Source organism: Dipodomys merriami, unplaced genomic scaffold (assembly GCF_024711535.1).
Source record: "Dipodomys merriami isolate MVZ:Mamm:240054 unplaced genomic scaffold, mDipMer1.0.p SCAF_421, whole genome shotgun sequence".
NCBI classification, from domain to species: Eukaryota; Metazoa; Chordata; class Mammalia; order Rodentia; family Heteromyidae; genus Dipodomys; species Dipodomys merriami.
In genome coordinates, this window is record NW_027205838.1 from 150,241 (window position 1) to 177,004 (window position 26,764).

The 26,764-nt window shown below is 58.6% G+C and overlaps 1 protein-coding gene across 2 annotated transcripts; it reads left to right on the plus strand.

Annotated features, from left to right (window-relative positions):
• Positions 1 to 5,478: 5,478 nt before the first annotated feature.
• LOC138807568 (transducin-like enhancer protein 2) lies at positions 5,479 to 26,167 on the plus strand. Of its 2 annotated transcripts, none has more exons than XM_069993338.1 (20): positions 5,479 to 5,816; positions 5,936 to 6,033; positions 6,457 to 6,520; positions 6,837 to 6,881; positions 10,029 to 10,091; positions 11,846 to 11,920; positions 12,090 to 12,273; positions 13,303 to 13,322; positions 13,864 to 13,971; positions 14,345 to 14,389; positions 14,706 to 14,855; positions 16,476 to 16,614; positions 17,144 to 17,304; positions 17,924 to 18,000; positions 19,252 to 19,501; positions 20,293 to 20,540; positions 20,623 to 20,770; positions 23,741 to 23,891; positions 24,799 to 24,875; positions 25,928 to 26,167. In XM_069993338.1, the coding sequence occupies exons 1-20, from the start codon at positions 5,793 to 5,795 to the stop codon at positions 26,033 to 26,035; spliced, it is 2,235 nt and encodes a 744-aa protein (XP_069849439.1). In that variant the 5' UTR covers positions 5,479 to 5,792; the 3' UTR covers positions 26,036 to 26,167. The 2 variants fall into 2 exon arrangements, with proteins under 2 accessions (XP_069849439.1, XP_069849440.1); XM_069993339.1 differs by having other exon boundaries at positions 12,093 to 12,273.
• Positions 26,168 to 26,764: the final 597 nt, after the last annotated feature.

Below are 26,764 nucleotides of genomic sequence, written 5' to 3' on the forward strand. Positions count from 1 at the left end.
CGGGGGGGGGCCCAGGGTCTCCGTGAGCCCCGGGGGGGGCTGGCTGCGGCCCCGCAGCTCGGCGGGGGGCGCGGGAGGCCGGGGTTGGCGGTGTCGGAAGCCAAAGGCTTGGCCTCCCCCGAGGGAGCCGCTTTCCCGGCCCGGGTCGGATCAATGGGCTGTAATTATACCGCGCCGGGCCCGGAGCCGGCGGGGAGGGAGCGGGAGCTGGCAGCAGGGCCGCGCGGGCGGGCGGGCGCGGGCGGCGGGCGGGCGGGCGCGGGCGGCGGGGACCCCACGTTACTTTGATTGACAGCCCGCCCCGAGGCCGCGCGCGCAGGCGCACGCCCGCGCAGAGCCTGCTGGGACTTGTAGTCCTGTTCGGAGCAGACGCTCAGTTCCGGTCTCCCTCGGCCCCCTACGCGCTGGGGAAACTGAGGCACACCCTTCTAGCATTATTTCACCCCCGCCCCCCGCCTCGGTCCTCTCCCTCATCTCCTCCCATCTCCTTGGAGTCCTCCCTCGCCCGACCCCGTGTCTAGGACCCCCGGGACTGGAGGGGAGAATCTCAAGCTCTTCCCTGAGGCCTGCAGGAGACTTCGTGGCTCCTGCCTCCGTTTACCTATCTGTAAAATAGGGCGATCCCCGCCCCCCAAGGCTAGCCGGGCTGTGAGAAGGGAGCAGGTTGAGCAGGGGACTCTTGCTTTTGAGGGGTGACCTGGCGGGCTGAGAGGAGGGCTCGCTCCCCCCAGGTGGTGGATAACGGGTGAGCCGAGCCCCCGCCCGCGCCGGGCCTGTCCACCCAGGCCGGGGTGTCCACGAGGGTCCCTGAGTCTCCCGCGGCGGGGGGCGGAGCGGCTCTTGCCTCCCACCGCCACCCCCGCGCCCGGAACGCCGAGCCGCCTTGCGATTGGCTCAGCCGAGCCCACGGCCTCACGCCATTGGTTGCCGGTATCTTGTTCTCTATTGGCCGGTTGCCGTTCTGACATCACGGACCCATGTGGGAGCTCGGCGAGCTGATTGGCTGGCGCCCCCAGCCAACCACCGCCGAGAAAGGAATTTCCACAGTAGCAGGGGCGGCGAGGCTGATTTAAGGTGGTCTGAGCAATCCCGAGTCCCAGCGCTGCTTCTCGGCTTTTCCTTTCCTTTTTTTTTTTTCCTTTCCTTTTTTTTTTTTTTAAACCCACACGCACATCATAAAAACTCAGCCAGAAACCAGCGGCTGAGCCTTTGCTGTAGAGTTGGGAGGAGAGATTGGAAGGAGCTCAACCTCTTTCATTTTTTTTTTCAAACCCCTTCCCCCATTTTGCAAATGGGGAAACTGAGCCTCCCAGCAATCCAGTCAAGGGTGTGTGTGTGTGTGTGTGTGTGTGAGTGTGAGTGTGAGGCTGGGGATTCCCCAACATCTCAGCTGCACCCCACCCCTCCCCCAGATCCCAGCTCACTGTTGGGGTGCTGTAGTTGAGAGTATGACAGTGTGCCACCTTCTCCCAGCTCTACTAGTGAAACCCCAGAGCCAGGGTTTGTGGGGTGTGTGTGTGTGTGTGTGTGTGTGTGTGTGTGTGTGTGTGTGTGTGTGTGTGTGTGTGTGGTCTTGTAGCTTCCCAGATTCTCTGGCTGGGAAAAGACCCCCTCTTCCAGGAAGCCTCCTCAGGGGATTCCCACAGCCTTGGCTTTTCTCCTTTTGACCTGGGAGATCTGTTCTTAGGGTGTCCTTCCCTCCCCTAGCCATCCTGGAAACCCCTTTCTGGCCTGGGCCCAGCTCTCCACATCCTACAACAGAAGGTAGATCTAGAAGTATTTGCATTCAGGGTGCTGGTGGAAAGCAACCCCGAAAGCCCGGGAGAATTGGGCCTGGTCCTTGAAATGCCAAGCTAAAAAGGAAGGGGAGGAATTCCAGGAAGAGAGAGATAAGACACCAAAGAAAAGCCCTCCCCATCCCCATGGGAAAGAAAGCGAATTAGATCATCTCGTGAAGGCCACTGGGGCTGTGGGGTGGGGTTTTCTAGGGGTGCAGGGAAGCTGGCTGGGCCTAATAGGGCTCCCACCCCTCTCAACTACACTGAACTGAGTTGCTAATGTATCCCCAGGGCAATAGGAAACCAGGGGAGAGTTTTAAAAGAGGGATTAAACTAAAATTAAAGGGGGAAGTCACCTCCTAGAGATGAAATGATTTGTGGCCTGGCAGGCAGGGGAGGAAGGGAAGGGCTTGTGTGTGTGTGTGTGTGTGTGAGAGAGAGAGAGAGAGAGAGAGAGAGAGAGAGAGAGAGAGAGAGAGAGAGAGAGAGAGAGAGAGAGAGAGAGAGCGAGAGAGAGAGAGACCAGGCCCAGAGATGGTCAGGAAAACTTGTCCATTTGTCCATCTGAGCAGAGCCTGGAACTGAGGGCTGAGAAATGGGCCCTGAGTTTGAGGTCAGGGGCTTTGGCAAGAGAAGGCTCACTCACAGAAGGGGTTTAGGGGTGAACTGATTAGAGGTGTCATTATGTGTTCCAAGAAGGAGTGACACTGGAGTCCCTAGCAATGGTGTAGACTGGGGATTTCCCAGACACCAAGGGACCTGGGACCACAAACTTGTTACTGGGGACTCAAGTGGGAAACCCCGTTTCTTAGATTGACAGGACATTCAGAGAAGAGAGCTGTCTGGGGATTTCTTGTTTTAGCTAGAGAAGCCAGGTTCTTGTCAGCTCTCCAGGTTCAGACCCTACAGAGCATGGACTGAGGGGACAGAGACATCCTGTGAATAAATATAGTTAAAATATCATTAAAAAAAAAAGATCTCTGGGCTGGGAAGGTGGCTTACTGCTAGAATGCTTGCCTTCATGAAGTCCTGGGTTCGATTCTTCAGTGCCACATACGCAGAAAAGGCCAGAAGTGGCTCTGTGGCTCAAGTGGTAGAGTGACAGCCATGAGCAAAAGAAGCTCAGGCCCCAGGACCAGCACCCTGTATAAACTCAGGAGGCTGAGATCTGAGGATTGCAGTTTGAAGCCAGCCTGGCCAGGAAGTTCTATGAGACTCCAATTAACCACTTAACAACCAGAAGTGGAGCGTTGCTCAAAGTGGTAGAACACTAGCCTTGGGGGGCGGGGCTCAAAAACAGCACCCAGGCCCTGAGTTCAAGCCCCACTACTGACTCCCCCCCCCCAAAAAAAGATGAAGTGTTTTAGAAGAATAAGGTGAGCCTGGCACTGATGGCTCACGCCTGTCACCCCAGCTACTCAGAAGGCTGAGATCTGAGGATTGCAGTTCAAAGCCAGCCCAAGCAGGAAAGTCTATGACACTCTTATTTCCGATGAACCACCAAAAAACTGGAAGTGGTGCTGTAGCTCAAGTGGTAGAGCACTGGTCTTGAGCTGAAGAGCACAGGGACAGCGCCCAGGTCCAGAGTTCAAGCCCCATGAACAACAAGAAAGAAAGAAAGAAAGAAAGAAAGAAAGAAAGAAAGAAAGAAAGAAAGAAAGAAAGAAAGAAAGAAAGAAAGAAAGGAAGAAAGAGAAAAAAGGCGGAGAGTACAAGGGTGCAAGTTACTTAAAGGGGTGACCAGGAGGGGAATAAGAAACAAGGGACGAGAGATCCGGGAAAAGGGAACAGCATGTGGAAAGACCCCGAGGTTGAGCCCAGCTTAGCGTGTTGGAATCTCTCTGTGACACATAGAACTAAAAGTAAGTGTTATGGAGAGGAAGAAAGAACGAGGGTTCATGTTTTTAAAGAGTCTCTTGGGAAGAGAGAGGCAGTTGAATGTTATTTGCAATACAAGGGAATGGACCGTAGAACCTCATGTGTATTATGCAAGTATTCCATGAACTCCACCTCCAGCTCTAGATTTGATTTCTTCTTAATTATTTTTATTGGTACTGGTCCTGGGATTTGAACTCAAGGCTCGAAAGACAGCCCCACGTCCAGCTTTTTCTGAGTACTTTATTGGAGATGAAGAATCTCATGGACTTTCCTGCCTGGGCTGGCTTTGAACTGTGATCCTCAGATCTCAGCCTCCTGACTAGCTGGGCTTTATAGGCATGAGCCACCAGCGCCCAGCTTTAGATTTGATTTCTGTGGCAAGAAGAAGCCATTGAATCCTCTAGCATACCCCTGCCCCCCACCCCCACCCCCAGTGACCAACCTCAGCATCTTGCTTCCTCTGATTCTTCTTACAGCTGCTCATCTCCAACCTGCTCAGAGAAGACCCCTTTCCTGGCTGCACAGGAATGAGGATCCCATTTGGTGATCTCTACCACAACTCCCCTCCATTCTTCATGTTTTTGTTTTTGCTTTTTGTCGGTCATGGGGTCTGAACTCTGGGCGCTGTCCCTCAGCTCTTCAGCTCAAGGCTAGCGCTCTACCACTTGAGCCACAGTGCCACTTGCGACTTTTTTTCTGCTTATGTGGTGCTGAGGAATCGAACCCAGGGCCTCATGCATGCAAGGCAACCACTCTACCACTGAGCCACCTTCCCAGACTCAGTTCTTCTAGTACACAAATAACTGTAGTAGGCCTGGGGCTCCTCTCCCCTGAGCCTGATCTCCCAGCTCTCCTTGGATCCTGTGGGATAGTGGTAGGAGTGGTGTTGAAACTGGTGTGTGTGTGTGTGTGTGTGTGTGTGTGTGTCTAAGAGCCTTGTACCCTTTGGCTTACCTACCTGCTGACATCCAGTTGTGGCCACAGTGGCTGAAATTGCCCTGCTTTTTTTTGGCCTCTGTGCTCAGTCCCAGCCCTAGGCATCCCTGGTGTTTGCTGACTGGCTTGGTGACTGGCTCTGGGGCTTCTCCTTGCAAGATGGGAACAAGAACTCCCCTGTGTGGGTGGCAGGCTGGCCTTCAAAACCAGGCCCTGGTCCAGCCAGCCCGTAATCGCAGATCTGAAGATGGAAGTTTCCAGCCAGTTCTGGCAGGAAAATCTGAGTTTGAATTCCACTGGCAAGAAAAGCCCGAAGTGGAGCTGTGGCTCAACTGGTAGAGCGCCAGCCTTGAGTGAAAAAGCTCAGAGACAGCAGCACCCAGGACTTGAGTTCGAGCCCCTGGCCTGGTGTTACACACACACTCTGCCCATAGTCTGAGAGAGGAGGCTTGCCCAGTCTGCTGGTGGTGGCGGCCACTCACCCACCGAGGGGACTGACCACAAGCCCAGGGTCTCCTCCTGACAGGTGGCCCTGCTTGCATTTCCCAAGCGGCTACCTGCCGACCCTTCCACGGCCGCCCAATGTCACCGGCTGGGGGGAAGCCACGGCCGACCCCTCCCCAGCCCCCCGGTGTGAGGCGGCAGTGGCCCGGTGTGGGGGAGCCTCAGTTTCCCCGGTGGTCAGGGGGCGCGGCGCAGAGGTGCAGGGGAGGGGGGGGTGTGCGTGCGTGGAGCGGGGGCGGGGCGGGGCGGGGGCGGCGGCGCCACCTTAAGGCGGCTCAGCCCGCGGCTCCCGGCCGAGCCCCGCCGGAGGGAGGCGGCTCCGCGCGGGGTCCGCCGCCCGCCCGCCCGCCCGCGCGCGCCCGCGCGCCCGCCCGCACCGAACCCCGGCCCGGCCGCCCCCGCCGCGCCGCGCCCCGCGCCTGCGCCTCCCGGGCCCGGGGAAGCGGGGACCCCGCGACCCGAGCGCGCCCGCCCCGCCGGGCGGGGAGTGCGGTGGAGGGAGGGGGACGGCGGGGACCCCCGCCCCGGGTCTCCTGCCCCGCGCCCGCCCGCCTCTTTCTTCGGGCCCCATCCGCCCCCTCCCACGCGAGCGCGCCCCCCGCACTCTGCGCCCCCGTGTGCAGCTCTTCCCTCCAATTCCACCCCGCCCCACTTCCAGCCTCCCGCACCCCGCGGGGGGGCTCCCGGATCGGCAGGATGTACCCCCAAGGAAGGCACCCGGTGAGTAGAGGGGCCCGGGGCTGCAGGGGGCTGGCAGGGACCCCCCTACTTTTTCTCTCCCAGCGTCCTGGGGCACTCACCCCGGTGTGCCCCCCGGGCCCCCCGCACCCCCCCCCCAGACCCCGCTTCAGTCCGGTCAGCCCTTCAAGTTCTCGATCTTGGAGATCTGCGACCGCATCAAGGAGGAATTCCAGTTTCTTCAGGCTCAGTACCACAGGTGAGGGCGGCGGGGTGGGGGGACCCCGCCCGGGGCAGCGCACCTGGAGCCCGGGAGGGGCGTGGCCTGGGGCGCGGGGCGGGGCCTCGGGCCAGGGGCGGGGCCTCGGGCCAGGGGCGGGGCCTGGGGCGCGGGGCGGGGCCTGGGCCGGGGGCGGGGCCTCGGGCCAGGGGCGGGGCCTGGGGCGCGGGGCGGGGCCTCGGGCCAGGGGCCAGCGTCCGGCTGGAGACCCAAGTGGGAGGAAGGTGGGGACTCTGGGGGGGACCTTTCCGTGTGGGGCGTTTTGAACCCCGGAAATGTGGAAGGCATTGGTGGGTGTGGGAAGGAACCATGGGATCTTGGAGGTGTGAGAAGACGAGACCCCCCCAGACTGTCACTTTGTGCACCCCGTTTTACACCTTCTCTCCCCCTCCACCCCCCAAGCTTGAAGCTGGAATGTGAGAAGCTGGCCAGCGAGAAGACGGAGATGCAGCGACACTATGTTATGGTCAGGCCCGAGAGCCGCTGCCCCTGCTCAGATTCCCCCCCACCCCGGATCCCCCCCCCACCCCTTTGAGCCTCATTTTTCCTGCCTGGAAGCCAGGCTGGCTGGGATTCCAGGCTCCCAGCCCCTGTGGGCCAAGCCCCACCCCTCCCGGGGACGCCTGCTGTGTTGACCTAGGTCTGTCTCCACTCCCCTTGCTGGGCTCCCTTTCTGGGACCCCTTGGAGCTGGGGGGGATGTTCTATGTCTTGTTGGGATGGATCCCCAGTCCCTCAGCATCTACCTGTCCTTAGGACATTCTAATGGCCTTTCCTTCGCAGTACTACGAGATGTCCTACGGACTGAACATTGAGATGCACAAACAGGTAACCGGGAGAGGGGTGCGGGGAGCTGTGGATGGGGTGAGCCTAGGTCTCTGGAAGCAGGCAAACCCAAGGCATGGGAGAGGGGGCGTCTTAATCTGGAATTTCCATCGAGGTCCCATTGGGCCAATCTGGAGGACAGAAGCCACTCAGCACAGGCTGGGGAAGTGACTGGTGTCTTCGGAGGAGGGGGTGGGTGGGCAGTCTTGGAGAGATCCCTTCCAACCTGGAGACTGGGAATTGGATGACCGAGGCCCAAGATTCTCTTGCAGTTTTGTTTTTGTTTTGTTTTGTGCGGGTATTGTGGCTTGAACTCAGGACCTGGGCTTTTTGGCTCAAGGTTAGCACTCTAACCACTGAAGCCACAGCTCTACTTGTGGTTTTTTGGTGGTTAGTTGGAGAGGAGAGCCTCACACATCCCCACCCTGGCTGGCTTTGAACTGCAATCCTCAGATCTCAGCCTCCGAAGTAGCTAGGATTACAGGCATGAGTCACTGGCACCCAGCTTTCTTGCAATTTGGAAAGTTTTGGAGATTGGTCTTGGTGGGACCGGCCTACTCTGAGTCTGATGCTGTGATTCAGAACGCAAGCTTCTGAGTCTGTTCCCAGTCTCAGAGATTGACTCAAAGACTGGACAGTTCTGAAGTTCTTCCCAGCTTTCTCTCTCTCTGTTTCCTCTCTCTCTCTGTCCCTGTGTCTGTCTGTCTGTCTGTCTCTCTTTCATGCCAGTACTGGATCTTGAACTCAGGGTCTGGGTGCTGTTCATTAGCTTTTTCACTCAAGGCTGGCACTCTGCCACATGAGCCACAGCTCTACTTCCTGCTTTTTGGTGGCTCATTGGAGACTTTCCTGCCCTGGCTAGCTTAAACCATGATCCTCAGATCTCAGCCTTCCAAGTAGCTAGGATTATGGGCATGTGCTACTGGTGCCCAGTTATTCCTAGTTTTCTGAAGTAGATCCTCAGGGCTCTCAGATTGACTAGCATGCTGGGTGGTTCCCAGGCTCTGCTTAGGGTTCTGAGTATCACCCCGGGTTCTGAGATAGACTCAAAGGAGTCTGAGATAGACCCCTATCAGACTCATAGATTCTTCTCTTTGGAATATTAGAATCAGTGGCAGAGTGTCATGCTGAGGGTCCCGGGGGGTGTGGAGAAGAAGGGTGGGCTAGGAGTGTGGGTACTTGGGGTACCGGGCCTGGCATGCTTTTCAGGGGATGTGTGGGCTTTGTAGGTAATCTTCCTCCTCCTCCTCCTCTTCCTCTTCCCTCCTCCTTCTTCTTCTCCTTCTCCTCCTCTTCCTCCTCTTCCTCCTCCTCCTCCTCCTCCTCCTCCTTCTCTTCCTTCTCCTCCTCCATCTCTTCCTCCTCCTTCTCCTCCTCCTCCTCTTCTTCCTCCTCCTCCTCCTCCTCCCCTTCCTCCTCCTCCTCCTCCTCCTTCTTTTTCTTGATTGGTGTGGGGGGGCTTGAACTCAGGGCCTGGGCTCTGTCCCTGGGCTCTTGCACAAGACTTCACTCCATTATGTGGAGCCTCAGTGTCACTTCCAGTTTCTGGTGGTTAACTGGAGAGTCTCACAGACTTTCCTCCTCAGCCTGTCTTTGAACTGCCATCCTCGATTCTCAGCTTCCTGAGTAGTTAGGATTACGGGCATCAGTTACCAGCCTCTCCATTTCCTCCCTTCTTTCCTCCCTCTGTCCTCTGTCCTCTGTCCTCTCTTCCTCCCTTCTTCCCCTCACCCCCCCCATCCCTTTTATTATTATTATTTTTTTACCAGTCCTGGGGTTTGAACTTAGGGCCTGGGCACTGCCCCTAAACTTCTTTTGCTCAAGACCAGCACTCTACCACTTGAGCCACTTCCTGCTTTTTCTGTGTATGTGGTATTAAGGAACCAAACCCAGGGCTTCCTCCATGCTAGGCAAGCGCTCCACCCCTAAGCCACATTCCCAGACCCTCCCTCCCTTCCCCCTCCCTCTCCCTCTTCTGTTTCCTTCCTTTCTTCCCTCCCTCCCTCCCTCCCTCCCTCCCTCCCTTCCTTCCTTCCTCCCTCCCTCCCTCCCTTCCTTCCTTCCTTCCTTCCTTCCTTCCTTCCTTCCTTCCTTCCTTCCTTCCTTCCTTCCTTCCTTCCTTCCTGTCCTGGAGTTTGAACTCAGGATACTTTTATGTTCAAGGCTTGCACGCTACCACTTGAGCCACAACTCTACTTCCTTCCCTTTTGATACTTGACATAAGAGTCTCAAGGACTTACCAGCCCGGGCTGGCTTTGAACCCTGATCCTCAGATCTCAATAGCTAGCTCTGAATAGTGAGGATGATAGACATGAGCCAGTGGCGCCCAGCTTACCGGGAGGGTGTTTGGTGTGGAGCATGGTTTGGTATCATGGATGCGGGCAACAGACCTGCTTGCAGGGGGGGGGGGCGGGTGGAGGGCACGGGCCAGGGCCCCACCCCTGGGAGCCTGGCTGTGTGCCGCACTCTGCTGGGGCGACATGCAGACCCTGCACATGCACCGAGTGCACCTGTCCTGGGCGGGCCGAGCACGGGCCCTTCACAGTGAGTGGTTTTGCTCGGCCTGTGTGGGTGCCCAGCACAGACCTCTCATTGTTTGGACGGCCCTGCGCCTCGGCACCGGTGGCTTTGCAGCTGCGGCCTGAGGCCTCACTCCTGGCTCCCGGCCTTGCCCCGGGCAGCCTCACTCCCGGCCTCCATTTCCTCACCCCATAGATTTGCAAATGCTTCTTTAATCTATCTGTCAAACCTTTAAGTTGTACGCAGGCCCTCAACAAATAAGTTTATAATGAATACAGCGAGCCAGGCACCGGAGGCTCCCGCCTGGCATCCCAGCGACGCAGGAGGCTGAGAGCTGAGGATCGCAGTTCAAAGCCAGCCTGGGCAGGGAAGTCCGTGAGACTCTCATCTCCCTTGAACCCCCAGACACCCAGAAGTGGTAGCGCGCTCGCCTTGAGCACCAAGAGGCTCAGCGCCCAGGCCCCGAGTTCAAGCCCCAGGGCCGACAAACGATAAAATCCATTTTGATTGATGTCACCCCTGTCATCTTTCTCCTCTTGCAGATGCTTCTTACCATTTGGGGGTACGGGTGGATGGAGGGTCTTCTGTTCTCTCTTCAGCCCCTGACTCATCTCCTTGTTTCCCCACCAGGCTGAGATTGTGAAGCGGCTCAGTGGGATCTGCGCTCAGATTATTCCATTCCTCACCCAGGAGGTGAGTGGCGCCCGGAAGGCCAGGGCGGTCCTTGGGAAGAGGGGCGGGGCGTGGACGCGGTGGGCGTGGCACAGGTGGAGGGGGCGGGGCGTGGGCACGGTGGGCGTGGTGAAGCGGAGGGGGCGGGGCATGCGCATAGTGGGCGGGGTGTAAGCAGAGAGCAGGCGTGGGTATAGTGGGCGTGGTATAAGCGAGGAGTGGGCGTGGTGTGAATGGAGGGGGCGGGGCGTGTGCATAGTGGGCGTGGTGTGAATGGAGGGGGCGGGGCGTGTTTGGGGGCAGCTGAAGGCCGGCCCTCGGGCCAGGGATGGAGAGGTAAAGGGACATGGCCGCCGGGGTAGAGCTCCTGTGAGCGTATTCTGCAGGCAGCAGTGGGGTGCGGGGTCTCAGGTGCTAGGCCTCAGGGGGCTCAGTCAGGGCAGAGCAGGGCCCAGCCACCGCGGACGGGGAGGGGGGGACTGTGGACTCCACCCTCAGTCCTGGGAGCCACAGACACAGCCACTCAGAGCCACAGAGGCAGAAGTGCGCGGCCTGGAAGCTCGATCCTGAGCTTCGCCTCCTGAGTAGCCAGGCTTACCCCCGCAGGCGAGGGAAACCAGCGACTGGGCCCAGCCTATCTTGTTTTTGCCGGTCCTGGGGCTTGAACTCAGGGCCTGGGCGCTGTCCCTGAGCCTCTTTGTGCTCAAGGCTAGTGCCCTGTCTCCTGAGCCACAGCGTCATTTCCAGCTCTGTGTGTATGTGTGCGTGTGTGTGCATGTGTGTGTGCGTGTGTGTGTGTGTGTGTGTGTGTGTGTGTGTGTAGTTTATTGGAGATGAGAGTCTCACAGGGACTTTTCTTCCCTGGCTGGCTTCAAACCACGATCCTCAGATCTCAGCCTCCTGAGTAGCTAGGATGACAGGTGTGAGCTATTGGCACCTGGCCCAGCCTATTTTTAAATTCATATTCCATGGATCCAGTGAGTGTTTGCCTAGAATGTAGGAAGCTCTGTATTACAACACAAGTACCAACCAAGGGAGAAGTTGGGGGGGGGTGAGGGAAGTGGAAGAGGAGGGAAGGAGAGGGAGAGAGGATGGAGAAGGTACCCGTGGCCATTCCTGTAATCCTAGCTATTCAAGAGGCTGGGATTCAGAGCCAGCCCAGGGCAGGAAAATCCAGGAGACTTATCTCCAGTGAACCAGCAAAAAGCCAGAAGTAGAGCTGTGGCTCAAGTGATAGAGTGTCCCCTTGAGCAAAAAAAAAAAAAAAAAAGCTCAGGGACAGTGGCGCCCATGCCATGAATTCAAGCCTGAATACTGGCACAGAAAGAAAGGGAGACAGAGGCCAGGCGCTGGTGGCTCACGCCTGCCATCCTAGCTACTCAGGAGCCTGAGATTTGAGGATTGAGGTTCAAAGCCAGCCCAGGCAGCAAAGTCCTTGAGACTCTTTATCTCCAATAAACCACTAGAAAACCGGAAGTGGTGCTGTGGCTCAAGTGGTAGAGCACTCGCCTTGAGCTGAAGAGCTGAGAGACAGCGCCTAGGTTCAGAGTTCAAGCCCCACGACTGACAAAAAGAGGGGTGGGGGGAATGGAGCAGGGATTAGAGTGAAGACATGGGCAGGCTGGGCGCTGTTGGCTTGTGCTGAGGGTCCAGAGATCAAGCCCCAGGACTAGCAAAGAAAAAAACTTGACAAAGATATGGATGGAGCAGAGCGCAGGGTAGGGAAGGGGGGCGCGGGGGGGGGGGCGCCCTCTAGTGTGGGTTCTGTGTTCCAGCACCAGCAGCAGGTGTTGCAGGCGGTGGAGCGGGCCAAGCAGGTGACGGTGGGCGAGCTGAACAGCCTCATTGGGGTGAGTGTCCTGACACCCCACAAGCGCTAAACGGCGTGGTGGGCGTTCGAGGCCCTGGCGACCCTGCAGACCCTCTGCTCACACTGATCCTGACCAATCTGTGTGCCAGCCTGGGGTGCCCGGTGGGTGCCTGGCCTGCTCGCCCTGGCCCATCCTTTCTCCCCTCTAGCAGCAGCAGTTCCAGCCCTTATCCCATCATGCCCCGCCGGTGCCCCTCACCCCGCGGCCGGCCGGGCTGGTGGGGGGCAGTGCCACTGGGCTGCTCGCTCTGTCGGGAGCACTGGCTGCACAGGCCCAGCTAGCAGCCGCTGCCAAAGAGGACCGCGCAGGGGTGGAGGCCGAGGGATCAGGGGGTGAGTGGGGTGATCCCGGGGGTGGGGGGCTTTGGTAGAGGGCTGGGGGACACTGGCCGTGGCCGTGTGGGGGCTGTACTTAATCCCTAGTGCTGTGTGTCCTTGGGGAGATTGCTAGCCTTCTCTGGGCATGAATGGATTCAGTGCACTACTTGCAGGGATAAATATAGGAGATTCTTTGTTTGTTTGTTTTGTTGGTTGTGGGGCTTGAACTCAGGGCCTGGCACCGTCCCCTGGCACCGTCCCTCAGCTCTTCAGCTCAAGGTTAGCGCTCTACCACTTGAGCCACAGTGCCGTTTCTGGCTTTTTCTGCTTATGTGGTGTTGAGGAATCAAACCCAGGGCCTCATGCATGCAAAGCAAGCGCTCTACCACTGAGCCACCTTCCCAGCCCACCCCCTTGTTTGTTTATTTATTTATTTATTTATTTATTTTGGTGCCTGTCCAGGGTCTTGAACTCAAGGTCCAAGCACTGATGTTGAACTTTTTTTCTGCTCAACACTGGCATTCTAACCACTTAAGCCACAGCTCTACTTCTGGTTTATTTTTTTGGTGGTTCATTGGAGATAGGAGTCATGTGCATTTTTCCTTCCCTGCGCTAGCTTCGAACTGTGATCCTCAGATCTCAACCTCCTGAGTGGCTGGGATGACAGGCGTGAGCCACTGGGGGTATCTGGACTTGGATGAGAGATTCTCAGCTGGGAAGGTGGCTCAGTGGTAGAGCGCTTGCCTTGCATGCTTGAGACCCTGGGTTCGATTCCTCAGCACCACATAAACAAAAAAGAAAAAAGCCGGAAGTGGCGCTGTGGCTCAAGTGGTAGAGCGCTAGCCTTGAGCTGAAGAGCTGAGGGACAGCGCCCAGGCTGAGTTCAGGCCCCCACCCCCAAAAAAAAAAAGAGAGAGAAAGATTCTCAGCTGGGAGGAAGGTTTTATGAACTGGGTTGTACTCTGTACTCCACGAGTATGAAACCTTCATATTCTCTCTCTCTCTCTCTGTCTGTCTGTCTCTCTGCCTCCTACCATCCTCCAGTGGAGAGAACTGCAAGCAGGGTACGTTGAGGCCTAGCAGCCAAAGCTGCTGCTTGTCCTGAGTCTGGGGGTACAGTGGGGGGAGAGCCCTGGGGTCTAGAGAGACTGCAGTTCTGACTTTCACACTGGGAGTCCCGGGGGCTTTATGGTGAGCGAGATGCCCAAGGCATCGGAATTTGCTTTACTCAGTCTTGGCTGGGAAGGTGGCTCAGTGGTAGAGCGCTTGCCTAGCATGCATGAAGCCCTGAGTTCGATTCCTCAGCACCACATAAAGAGAAAAAGCCAGAAGTGGCGCTGTGGCTCAAGTGGTAGAGCGCTAGCCTTGAGCAAAAGCAGCTCAGGGACAGCGCCCAGGCCCTGAGTTCAAGCCCCAGGACTTGGGAGGGCGGTTGTGGGGGGAAGAATTCCAACCTACAGTTGGTGGCCGGTGGCTCACGCCTGTCATCCTAGTGACTCAGGAGGCTGAGCTCTGAGGATCGCAGTCAGAGCCGGCCTGGTCTGGAGTCCGGGTTGGGAGCCGGGGCTCTGACCTTTCACCCGCACCTGTCCCTTCTCCCTGCAGAGCGCGTCCCCCTCGCCCCCTGAGAGCCTGGTGGAAGAGGAGCCGCCCAGCGTCCCCGGGGGCCCTGGCAAGCAGAGGACCCAGGACAAGGAGCTGTCTGGACCTTATGTGAGTCAGGGCCTGGCCCGGCCCGAGCCTCACTCAAGAACCTTGCCTCCGTCCCGTGGCTCGCGGAGCACTGGCCAATCAGAAGAGACTCTGCTAGCAGGCTGGAGTCTGTAACGGCTCTGATCCCAGGAGCCCCTCCGCTGTGCAAGCATTGGACCTCCCTCCTCCCTCCCTCCTTCCCTCCCTCCCTCCATCTCTCCTTCCTTCCTTCCTTCCTTCCTTCCTCATCCTGGGGCTTTTACTCAGGACTCCGGCCTCCGTCTCCCACCCCTCTCCCAAAACAGAGGGGGGTGCCCTGGGGCTGGGAAGGGGTGTGCAGAGGCGGGAGGCAGGGCGTGACCGCGGCGGCTCCCCCGCCCCATGTTTCTCCCAGGAAAGCGATGAGGACAAAAGCGACTACAACCTGGTGGTGGACGAGGTAGGTGTGCGCCCACGCGCCCGCCCCCAGCACAGGGCATGCGGGTGGGGCTGGGGAGGGGAGCCCAGACCCCCTAGCGTGGGTCCACACAGGCCAGGAAAAGTGGGGGTCGCCAGGCTGATTTCTCTTAGGGTACAGGAGGGGAAACTGAGGCCTTACCCTTATGCAGCTGTCGTCAGACTTTTAGGCCCGGATCTGAGCCACTGGGAGGTTTATTCCAGGTCCCCAAGGCCATCCAGGGTGCCCGGCTGGAGGGTGACGTGGGAAGAGAACACACAGACCGATTTCTTCCAACCACCCCCCTCCTCGAACCCAGGACCAGCCCTCAGAGCCCCCCAGCCCGGCCACCACCCCATGTGGGAAGGCGCCCATCTGTGTCCCCGCACGGCGGGACCTGGTGGACAGTCCAGCCTCCCTGGCCTCTAGCCTTGGCTCACCGCTCCCCAGAGGCAAAGAGATTGGCCTGGTAAGGAAGAGCACGGGTTGGGGGAGCCTTGAAACTCATTTTATAAACCATCCTGCAGGACGGGAAGGGGGGGGCCTGGAAACGGACACAGGACAATGAGAATTCAGCGTGGCTGGAGCAGTGTACTTTTTCTGTCCTGATTCTTCGGCCCCTTGATTTTTTTCCTGCACTCTGTGGAAAGTCAGTAAATATTAAAAAGGTAACTTTGTCACAAAGCTTAGAAAATACAGAGGAGGCTGGCTGGCTGCCCTACATGGAGACCGAAGAGCTCTTGAAATAAATAGGAAATAAACACAGGGAAGGAAAGAGAGGGAAAAGCCGGGGAATGGAAGGGAAAGGGGGCTGGACCCGAGAGACCCTGATCATGTAAAAAGTACCCACAATGCAGCTGCACTGGGGACCTCTCCACCCCCCCAGGGCTGCCCCGCCCCTGCCTGGCACTTACCAGCAGAGACCATCAGTTTCCAGGCTCCTCTTCTCCCTCCCTCCCTCCCTTCCTCCCCAGCTCCGTTGCCATGGTAACCGCCAGAGGTTAGAGCTCAGACTCTAGTGGGGTTTTTGTTGTTGTTGTTTTAAATTTTACTTTAGAGGGCTTTGTTTATTTATTTTATTTTTTTGCCCATCCTGGGGCTTGAACTCAAGGCCTGGGCACTGTCCCTGGACTTCTTTTGTTCAAGGCCAGCGCTCTTCCACTTTGAGCCACAGCGCCACTTCTGGTTTTCTAGTGGTTCACTGGAGATAAGAGTCTCACAGACTTATCTGCCCGGGCTGGCTTTGAACCGCGATCCTCAGATCTCAGCCTCCTGAGTAGCTAGGATGACAGGCGGGAGCCGCCGGCGCCCATCTAGTGTCTTCTCTTCTCCGGGGATATGTTGGGTGAAGGTGCACAGGGCAGCTTTGTTCTGAAGCACGCAGAGGTCTCCCCGCTCTCCTGGGGTGCCTTCCAGCCTCTTGGCATATGACTCTGCAAAGATGGTGACACCCAGAGAAAAACGTGGGGCGTGGGGGAATTGAACTCAGGGCCTAAGTGTTATCCCTTAGCTTTGTTCCCCCTCGAGGTTGGAATGCTACCGCTTGAACCACGCCTCCAGTCCAGCATCTTGCTGGTTAATTAGAGATAAGACTCTCACCAAGGACTTTCTGTGCCCTGGCTGGTTTTTCAGAAACTATCTGGTTTCTGAGCAGCAACCTGGGCTGCTGGGTGCCCCCCATGCTGGGGTTCAGCCCCGGCCCCCCTGCCCCCATGCTGGGGTTCAGCCTGGCCCTGGCCCCCCGCACCCCCGCACCCCCAGTGCCGGGGTTCAGCCTGGCCCTGGCCCCCCCACCCCCCCCACCCTCATGCTGGGGTTCAGCCTGGCCCTGGCCCCCTGCACCCCCCCCCGGTGCCGGGGTTCAGCCTGGCCCTGGCCCCCCGCACCCCCCCCACCCCCGGTGCCGGGGTTCAGCCTGGCGGTCAGCCCTGGCCCCCCCTGCCCCCATGTTGGGGTTCAGTCTGGCCCTGGCCCCCCCCACCCCCCCCCCCCGGTGCCGGGGTTCAGCCTGGCCCTGGCCCCCCGCACCCCCCCACCCCCGGTGCCGGGGTTCAGCCTGGCGGTCAGCCCTGGACTCTCTCCTCCGCAGAGTGACCTTCCCACCGGGACCTCCACCTGCAAGTCCTCTGACTCCTCCCCCCCCCAGGACGCCTCCACGCCCGGGCCCAGCTCCGCCAGCCACCTCTGCCAGCTGGCCGCCAAGCCTGCGCCGTCCACGGACAGCATTGGTGAGCCCCCGTCCATCCCAGGGACCCTCTTCCTTCCGGCTTGCAGAAAATAGTGGAGAAACTTGAGGCCCAGATAGACAGAGTGACTCCCTACCTAGTACCCAGAAAAGAAAGAGTCATACTTGGCCATTGGCTAGCTATGCCACCTTGGGCTGGTGACCCAACCTCTCTGAGCTTCACTTTCCTCCCTGCAAATCTGAGTGAGGGGGGATGGGGGCGGGGCTCTGTGACCCCTGAAACAAGTTGGCTTCAGGACATGTCCTCTACCAAGTGGTGGAAATGACTAGACCTCATTATCCGCCCCCCCCCCAATAGGATCAGGGCTAGAGGAGGAGGGACTCAACACTAGGGTGTGGGTTTTGAAGGATGTGTAGGAGTTCGCCAATTGAAGGCAAGGAAAGGCATGTCAGTCACAGGAATGGAATGTGTGGAGCTCTGGGTATGCTGAGGTAGAGCCGCAGCATATAAACTGTGGGCAGCGGGATCTGGGTACAGAGGTCTGAGGCCTATCCTGTCCCCTGTTGCTCAGCTTTGCGGAGCCCCCTGACTTTGTCCAGCCCCTTCACCACGTCCTTCAGCCTGGGCTCCCACAGCACCCTCAATGGGGACCTCTCCATGCCCAGCTCCTATGTCAGCCTCCACCTGTCCCCCCAAGTCAGCAGCTCGGTGGTCTATGGACGGTCTCCCATGGTGAGTGTTCAGGGTGAGGGGGGGCCCCCAGCAGGAGACTAGGGGTGTGTTTGGGGAAGTAAACCAGGAGGAGTGGGAATGGGGAAGGTTGCTTCACACTGCAGGAGGGAAGACAATCTGATGGTCTCAGCACCCCCATGCCTGTAATCCCAGCACTGGGGAGGCTGAGGCAGGAGGATCTCAAGTGTCAGGCCAGAAAACCGGAAGTGGTGCTGTGGCTCAAGTGGTAGAGCGCTAGCCTTGAGCTGAAGAGCTGAGGGACAGCGCCCAGGCCCAGAGTTCAAGCCCCATGACCACCACCACCACCACCAACAAAAAGCAAAAGGCTTAGTCCCTGGGAAGTTATTTCCAAAGAGCAGGAGTGGGAGGCTGGATTTGTTCTGGGGGCTTTGCAAACCCCTGGTCTGTAGCGAGTCTGGAATTCTAGACTCGCTGGTTAGATCCTCTGGGGTTCCCTGCAGTGCAAACCTCTGCTCTTGTCTCTGCTTCCTGACACAGATCCGGTCTTCTGATAAATGTGTGTGTGTGTGGGGGGGGTCAGGACCAGTGAGCCTGGGAGGAGACGGGAGGGAACAGGACCCGGGTGGCTGGGAGAGAACTTTTTTGTCCTTTCTGGCAGATGGTATTTGAGTCGCACCCACATCTCCGGGGGTCGTCCATCTCCTCCTCTCTGCCCAGCATCCCTGGTGGAAAGCCGTGAGTACTGGGGAGGGTCTCCCCACTCGGACCCAGCTGTCCTCCCACCCTCCTGAGGGATTGGTGTGGGGTGGACCTGGGGGTTTCCTAGTTCCTGACCCTTCCTGAAAGTCCCTTCTATGGGGTAATGGGGGTTCTCTGATGAGTTTCAGGGGGAAAGCAGCAAATGCAGGCTGGTAGTTTTATGGGGAGTGTGTGTGTAGTGGAGGGTGGATACTGCCCTAGGGGACACTGGCCATCTCCTGTGGCCGTCAGGACTGAGGGGCTCCTGGCGCGAGGCGGGGAGATGACCCTAGAAAACAACCTAGTGGCAAGTATCACTACAACTTTCTGCAGTCGGAGTATTTGTTGTTGGTGGTGGTCGTGGCGCCTGAACTCAGGGCCTGGGCGCTGTCCCTCAGCTCTTCTGCTCAAGGCCGGTGCTCTAACACTTGAGCCACAGCGCCACTTCTGGTGCTTCATTGGAGATAAGAGTTTCGCGGATTTTCCTGTACTGGCTGGCTTCCAACCACCATCCTCAGATCTCAGCTTGCTGAGTAACTAGGATTACAGGTGTGAGCCACCTGCACCTGGCGTCTGAGAATATTCTAGACTTAGCATGGTCCTCTCGGGTTGCCTGCAAGCGTGTGTGGTCTGAGCACTCACTGGCCCCGGTAGCTCAACTGACCTTTTAGCTGTTCACGGTCGGGTTAGGTACCGGATGCTAATGGCTCACAAAATCCTAGCTGGCTCAGGAGGCTGAGATCTGAAGATGATGGTTCGAAGCCATCCCAGGCAGAAAAGTCGGTGACATTCTTATCTCCCACGAAGCGCCAAAAAGGCAGAGGTGGAGCTGTGGCTCAGAGTGGTTAGAGCGCCAGCCTTGAATGGAACAGCTAAGGGACAGCGCCCAGTCCTAGTCCTAGCGCTGGCACCAAAAGAGACAGGAGGAAGTTGGGCTATTTAAGTGGGCTCCGGGCTGCCGTCCCCCGGCGGGGCCCTGCGCCCCTGCCCGGCCCGGGCTCCGCTCGCCGGGGATCAGCCTGCCCGGCCCGGGCTCCGCTCGCCGGGGATCAGCCTGCCCGGCCCCCGGGGCTCCGCTCGCTGGGGATCAGCCTGCCCGGCCCCGGGGCTCCGCTCGCTGGGGATCAGCCTGCCCGGCCCCGGCGCCCGCCCCGGGCTCCGCTCGCTGGGGATCGGAGGCGCCCACGGGCGGGAGGAGGGCGGGGGGCGCGCGCCGCGGCCACCCGGGTCAGGCCCCCCGCTTTGCAGGGCCTACTCCTTCCACGTGTCCGCCGACGGCCAGATGCAGCCGGTGCCCTTCCCCTCGGACGCGCTGGTGGGCACGGGCATCCCGCGGCACGCGCGCCAGCTGCACACGCTGGCGCACGGCGAGGTGGTCTGCGCCGTCACCATCAGCGGCTCCACGCAGCACGTGTACACGGGCGGCAAGGGCTGCGTGAAGGTGTGGGACGTGGGCCAGCCCGGCACCAAGACGCCCGTGGCCCAGCTCGACTGCCTGGTGAGGGCGGGGCTTTGTCCCGGGAGGGGCGGGGCTCAGGCCTGGAGCCAGTCAGGAAAGAGTTACAAGGTGGCAGGGGCGGGGCTTAGGGTAATGGGTGGGGCTTACGATGCTAATGTAGGCGAGCCTTCCGTGTAAGCCAATTGGTGCCTGTAGCCCTCTCGGGGGTGGGGCCTAATGGTCTTTCGGCCCACAGTGGGTGGGGTCACCGCCAAACTGGGGTAGAAATGGTAGTAAACCAAGGCCGGATGTGCAGGTTGTAGGCCGAGGGGGGGCGGGGTTCCAGACCGTGGGGGTGGGACTTTCAGGCTGATGGGTGGGGCTTGTGAGTGGATGGACAGACTTGCAGGCTAATGGGCAGGGCTTGAAGGTCGGTGGGGCGGGACTATATGCCCATGGGGTGGGACTTGCAGGCCAAGTGGGTGGGCTTTGCAGCTGTGGGTGGGGTTTGCAGGCCGATGGGTGGGGCTTGCAGCTGATGGGTGGGGTTTGCAGCTGTGGGTGGGGTTTGCAGCTGATGGGTGGGGTTTGCAGCGGATGGGTGGGGTTTGCAGCGGATGGGTGGGGCTTGCAGGCCGATGGGTGGGGCTTGCAGGCCAATTGGTGGGGTTTGCAGCTGTGGGTGGGGCTTGCAGCTGTGGGTGGGGTTTGCAGCTGTGGGTGGGGTTTGCAGGGCCAGGCCCTGGGGCGGTGCTGGATCGAGGCGGGGTGGATGGCACCCCGCAGGCGGCCTCCTGGGCCTGCGGGCCGGGCCCAGCCCTGCCCTTGCTTCTGTCCTCTGCCGGCTGCAGAACCGGGACAACTACATTCGCTCCTGCAAGCTGCTGCCCGACGGCCGCAGCCTGATCGTGGGCGGAGAGGCCAGCACCTTGTCCATCTGGGACCTGGCGGCGCCCACGCCGCGCATCAAGGCCGAGCTGACCTCCTCGGCCCCGGCCTGCTACGCCCTGGCCGTCAGCCCCGACGCCAAGGTCTGCTTCTCCTGCTGCAGCGACGGCAACATCGTGGTGTGGGACCTGCAGAACCAGACCATGGTCAGGTGGGTGGCGTGGCCCGGCCCAGGGCGGACGGGGACCCCGGGGGTGGACACCGGGCCCCTTCTCCCCTTCTCCCTTCCCCAGGCAGTTCCAGGGCCACACCGACGGGGCCAGCTGCATCGACATCTCTGACTACGGCACCCGGCTGTGGACGGGAGGCCTGGACAGCACCGTGCGCTGCTGGGACCTGCGGGAGGGCCGCCAGCTCCAGCAGCACAACTTCAGTTCCCAGGTGGGGCCGCGGGGCAGGGGGCGGGGGGCAGAGGGCAGGGGCCGGGGGGCAGAGGGCAGGGGCCGGGGGGCAGGGGCAGGGGCCGGGGGGCAGGGGGCAGGGGCAGGGGCAGGGGGGCAGGGACAGGAGGTGGGGGACAGGGCAGGGGCGGGGGGCAGGGGCAGGGGGTGGGGGGCAGGGGCCAGGGGTGGGGGGGGCAGGAGGCAGGGGGCAGGGGCTGGGGCTGGGGGGCAGGGGCGGGGGGCAGGGGCAGGGGCAGGGGCAGGGGGGGCAGGACAGGAGGTGGGTGACAGGGGGCAGGGGCAGGGGCAGGGGCAGGGGTACAGGGGCAGGGACAGGCTGGGAGCCAGGGGGCAGGGGTGGGGGGGGCAGGAGGCAGGGGGCGGGGGCTGAGGCTGGGGGGCAGGGGCAGGGGCCGGGAGCCAGGGGACAGGGGCCGGAGGGCAGGGGCAGGGGCAGGGGTTGTCCCCCAGATGCAGGAGTCCAGCAACGATGCCAAAGGAAGGCCAAGGCTAGATCTTCAGGTTTTATACATTGGGTTTGTCAGCTCTTGGACCTGCTGTTCAGGGTTTCTATAGTTGGTCTGTCTGTCTGCCTGCCTGCCTGCCTGCTTGTCTGTCTGACACACACACACAGTTGCCCCAGGGTACCTTGAGATTTCTGCTCCTAGTGGTCTTCAGACAAAAGGCACTTCCTGTGTGTCTTCCTTTTTTCCAATTGACAAACTCCTACTCATCCTTTTTTTTTTTTGGGGTCCAGTCGTGGGGCCTGAACTCTGGGCCTGGGCGCTGTCCCTCAGCTCTTCAGCTCAAGGCTAGCGCTCTACCACTAGAGTCACAGCACCACTTCCGGCTTTTTTTTCTTATGTGGTGCTGAGGAATCGAACCCAGGGCCTCAGGCATGCAAGGCAAGCGCTCTACCACTGAGCCACCTTCCCAGCCCTCCTCCTCATCCTTAAAGGCCCATCTGTGGTTTGCCCTTCCTCCTGAAAACCTGAGGCCAACCAGACTCTGTCATCTCTCTGCTTACTTTTGGCTTCAAGATTTCTTTGATGGGGAAATAGGGGTGCAGGTGGACATACCTGTCCATCCCTGTTCCTCAAGTTAACTGGGTTGCAAGTTCCACTGGCTGGTCCCACTTTTTTTTTTTTTGTCAGTTGTGGGGCTTGAACTCTGGGCCTGGGCAGTGTCCCTGTGCTCTTCAGCTCAAGGTGAGCGCTCTACTACTTGAGCCATAGCGCCACTTCTGGTTTTCTGGTGGTTTATTGGAAATAAGAGTTTGAAGGACTTTCTTGCCCGGGCTGGCTTTGAACTGAGATCCTCAGATCTCAGTCTCCTGAGTAGCTAGGATTACAGTCATGAGCCACTAGCGCCTGGCTATGGTCCCACTTTGTGTGGGAACATTTCCTAGTGGTGCACGCTTTGGTTTAGTTGTTTTTCTTTTTTTTTCTTACCAGTTCTGGGGCTTAAACTCAGGGGCTAGGCACTGTCCCTGAGCTTGCTTCTTCTGCTCAAGGCTAGCACTCTACCACTTGAGCCACAGCGTCACTTTCGATTTTTTTCTGTGTATGTGGTACTGAGTAATCGACCCAGGACTTCATGCTTGCTAGGCAAGCACTCTACCACTGAGCCACATTCCTAGCTTATACACTTTGGTTCTTAGTAGTTCAGAGCTTCACCCTTGCTCAGCTTGTTTGGCTGGACTGGTGCTATACCCCTTGAACCATACGTCCTTCCTGCTTGTTGGTTATTGGAGATGGAATCTCATGGACTTTTCTGTTCAAGCTGGCTTCAAATATCAGTCCTCCGCTCTCAGCTTCTGAGTAACTGGGATTATGGGTGTGAGCACCATTACCGGGCAGGAAGATGCATAAAGCCCTTCACACTTCTCTACTATAAATGTATTTATTTATTTGGTGTGTGGGCCCATCCCAGGGCTTGAACTCAGGGCCTGGACGCTGTCCCTGAGCTTTGGCTCAAGGCCAATGATATACTACTTGAGCCACAGCGCCACTTCCAAACTTTTTTTGGGGGGGGGTCTGGTCTTGGGCCTGAACTCTGGGCCTGGGCGCTGTCCCTCAGCTCTTCAGCACAAGGCTAGCGCTCTACCACTTGAGCCACAGCGCCACTTCTGACTTTTTTTCTTTTTGCTTATGTGGTGCTGAGGAATCGAACCCAGGGCCTCATGCATGCAAGGCAAGTGCTCTACCACTGAGCCACCTTCCCAGCCCAACAATTCCAGCTTTTTTTCAGTGGTTTGGTGGCATCTCACGGACTTTCCCACCATGATCCTCAGACCTCAGCCTTCCGAGTAGCTGGGATTTCAGGCGTGAGCCACCGGTGCCCGGCTCTGCAGTACATTCTTGGCTTCCACTGGAGCCTTGTCTGTCAGTGAGACTTGGCGAGGTTGGCACGGGGCAGAGCGTCTGTCCTCAGGGTGCCTAGTGCGGGGTACAGCACAGAACGACGAGGAGAACACTTTGTGCTTTTCCAATCCAAACAAACCCGGAGCCCTGGCAAAGCTCCAAGCTGGGTCTCCAAAGTTCTGGCTCCCAGACCTCTTTCATGGTCTCCCGTGACCTTGAGCGTGCACAGTGACCTTGAGCCCAGGCTTCCTCAGCCTCTACCATCTGCTCAAGGGGGAGGGGGGGCGACCATGGCCCTCCCCACACTTCCTCTCCTCCCTCCCTGCTTCCCCCCTCATCCCCCCACCCCCATCCACAGCCCTGTGCACTCACAGTAGAAAATGGATGTGCGGCCCCGGGGTTCTGTGTAATTCTGATTAATATTAATGACTCAACACGCACTGGGCCCGCTGTGCACCCGGCCCTGGGCCAGCTGCCTGTCTCCTGACTGCGGGGGCCTGCGGGGAAGAATGGGGGAATGCTACTGATGTGTTGCTCCTGAGGATCTCCCCTCCAGCTCCCCCCAAAGAGAGTCTGGATTCGCCACTGCTCTCTCTTCCCTTTAGATCTTCTCCCTCGGCCACTGTCCCAACCAGGACTGGCTGGCTGTGGGCATGGAGAGCAGCAACGTGGAGGTGCTGCACGTGCGGAAGCCCGAGAAGTACCAGCTACACCTGCACGACAGCTGCGTGCTCTCGCTCAAATTCGCCTCCTGTGGTACGGTGCCTGCGCTGCCCGGGGGCTCCCTACACCTCCTCCGTCATCCCGGGTTGTTTCTGGGCCAGGCAGGGCTGTCTTCCTCCTCCCCACCTTCTCCCCTCCCCTCTCCCCCCGAAAAAGTGAAGTTTGGTGACTATCAGATGGTTTGTGAGCATAAGTATATCAAAAGCATATAATCTGCTGGGCACTGGTGCCCACACCTGTAATCCCAGCTACTCAGGAGGCTGAGATCTGAGGATCATGGTGTGAAGCCAGCCTGGGCAGGAAAGTCCAGTTATCTCCAATAAACCACCAGAAAACCAGAACGGGAGCTGTGGTTCAATGTGGTAGAGAGCCAGCCTGGAGCAGAAAAGCTCAGGGACAGTGTCCAGGCTCTGAGTTCAAGCCCCATGGCCGACAAAATAATAAAAAAGACCAGCTAACATTTCAAATATTACCTGGATTACACTAAAAAGCCAATACTTAATGAAGTTGGGCACCAGTGGCTCACGCCTGTAAATCGCAGCCACCCAGGAGGCTGAGATCTGAGGATCATGGTGTGAAGCCAGTTCAGCCAACAAAAGTGTGTGAGACTCTTCTCTCCAATTAACTGAGGAAGACAAAACAAAAACCCAGAAATGGAGCGGTGGTGGCTCAAGTGGTACAGTGCTAGCTTGAAGCAAAAACAAAAACTGGGACAGTGCCCAGGCAACAAGTTGAAGCCCCAGGACTGACCCAAAACAAAAAATGAAACAAAATTCTTGAGGCTTGGAGTAACCGAGTTGGGCAGCCTGCACGTGGCTCAGCCAGGGTCCCCTAGAATGCTCACTGGACCATGTGCACACAAAGGAAGACGCTGAGCCCCAGGCCCAGGCCGCAGGCTGCCCTGTATCTCACGCCTCTGTTCTCGGCCCTCCCCAAACAGGGCGCTGGTTCGTGAGCACGGGCAAGGACAACCTACTGAACGCCTGGAGGACACCCTACGGAGCCAGCATCTTTCAGGTACACTGAAGGGGACGGGGCAAGAGCGCACCGCCCATGTTTGAACCCCCTCCGAGAGTCCCGCTTCCTCCCTCTGGATCCACCTATTCTAGACATTTCCTCTCATGCGTCTGCTTCTCGCCCTGGGCATGATTGCCTCCATGTAGTATGGTCAAAGCTTGCTTTTTCATGGCTGAGTAATACTCCAGTGTGAGGCTGGAGCGTGCTGGGTGTCTACCTGTCCATGTCCACTTGTTAGCTACTGTGCATCCTGCTGCTCTGGATGGCTGAGGGCAGGTCTCCTGTGAGAGGATTTTCACGCTTTTCCAGAGACCTTTAGGATGGTGGGTTCTGGTAAACCTGTTGGACCCGTCAAGCACAGACAGCCTGAGCCTGTAATTCTAGCTCATCAGGAGGCTGAGATCTGAGGATCACTGTTAGAGGCCAACCCGGGCAATGAAACTGTGCAGCTGTTTTTATTTTCAATGGGATAACCAAAAAGCTGGAAATGGAGGTAGAGCTCCAGTGGTAGAGCACCAGCCTTGAGCAGAAAAGCCAAGTCGGATCATGAAACCCTGAGTTCAAGCCATAGTACCAGTGCATGCATGTACACGCACACACACACACACACACACACACACATACACATGCCATTGTTTGATACATACTAAACGTACTTACCCTGTCTTACACACAGCACACACATTACCTGAGGAAAATCATTTCTTGCAACCTGTTTTACCCTAAAGTGCTGCGTGCTAGTAGACAAGGAAAGCATTTGTACTTGTGGCTCCTTTTGTGAATCGGTTGGAGGTGTCTCATGGACTTTCCTGCCCAGGCTGGCTTTGAACCGGGATCCTCAGATCTCAGCCTCCTGCGCAGCCGGGATGGCAGGCGTGAGCCGCCAGCGCCCGGCCTCACACTATCTTTTGGTCAAACCACTGTAAGTGGCGCTGCTGTAAATCAGACGTCCCAGGAGCGTGTGGCGTTTCCGGCGCACCATGGCGGTGGTCCTCTCCTCACCTCCCCTCTTCCTGTTTCTTCTCCCCACCCCACCCCCTCCCGGTTGGCAGTCCAAGGAGTCATCCTCCGTCCTGAGCTGTGACATCTCCAAAAACAACAAATACATCGTGACGGGCTCCGGGGACAAGAAAGCCACCGTGTATGAGGTGGTGTACTGAGGCCACCTTCCCCTGCGCCCAGTCTGGCTCCCTGGGGTGACCGGGATGGGGACCTGGGCGTCCCCACCCCCACCCCCTGGCCTTCCCTGCGGAGGTGGGGCGTGGCTCAGGGGAATAAATGTTCTTCTCACACCTGCCTCTGTCTCGGGGTGGGGAACTGGCTGTGTGGTTACCCTCCTTCGTCACTGCCAGAAGACCCAGCCACATCCTAGTCCTGCCAGAACTTCTGCAGGGCTGGGCCCCAGGGGCTCACGCCTGTCATCCTAGCCACCCAGGAGGCTGAGATCTGAGGATCACGGTTCAAAGCCACACTGGACAAGAAAGGCCCCGAGACTGTTCTCTTCAATGAACTACCAGAAAACCGGAAGTGGCTCAAAGTGATAGTGCGCTGGCCTTGAGCGGAAGAGCTCAGGGACTGCGCCAGGCCCTGAGATCAAGCCCCACAAAAACGCCCAAAGTTTCTACGTGAGACAAGGAGGTCTGTCCATCTTGGTAAAGGCCCCTCCCGCCCCCCAGATGCCTCTGGTCCCCACTTCCTGTACCCTGGGGCTGGTGATAAACTTACAAAGGGCAAAAGTGTATGTGGACTTGGGGATTTGAGGTTCCCGTCTGTGGCTGGCTGCTCTCAGGACCTCAGATCTGGAGGTGACACTGCCAGATCCCACTCTCCTGGCCAGAGGGTAAAGAGCCTGGGGCTGAGGTCCCATGAGCCCCTGCGGGAGGGCACGC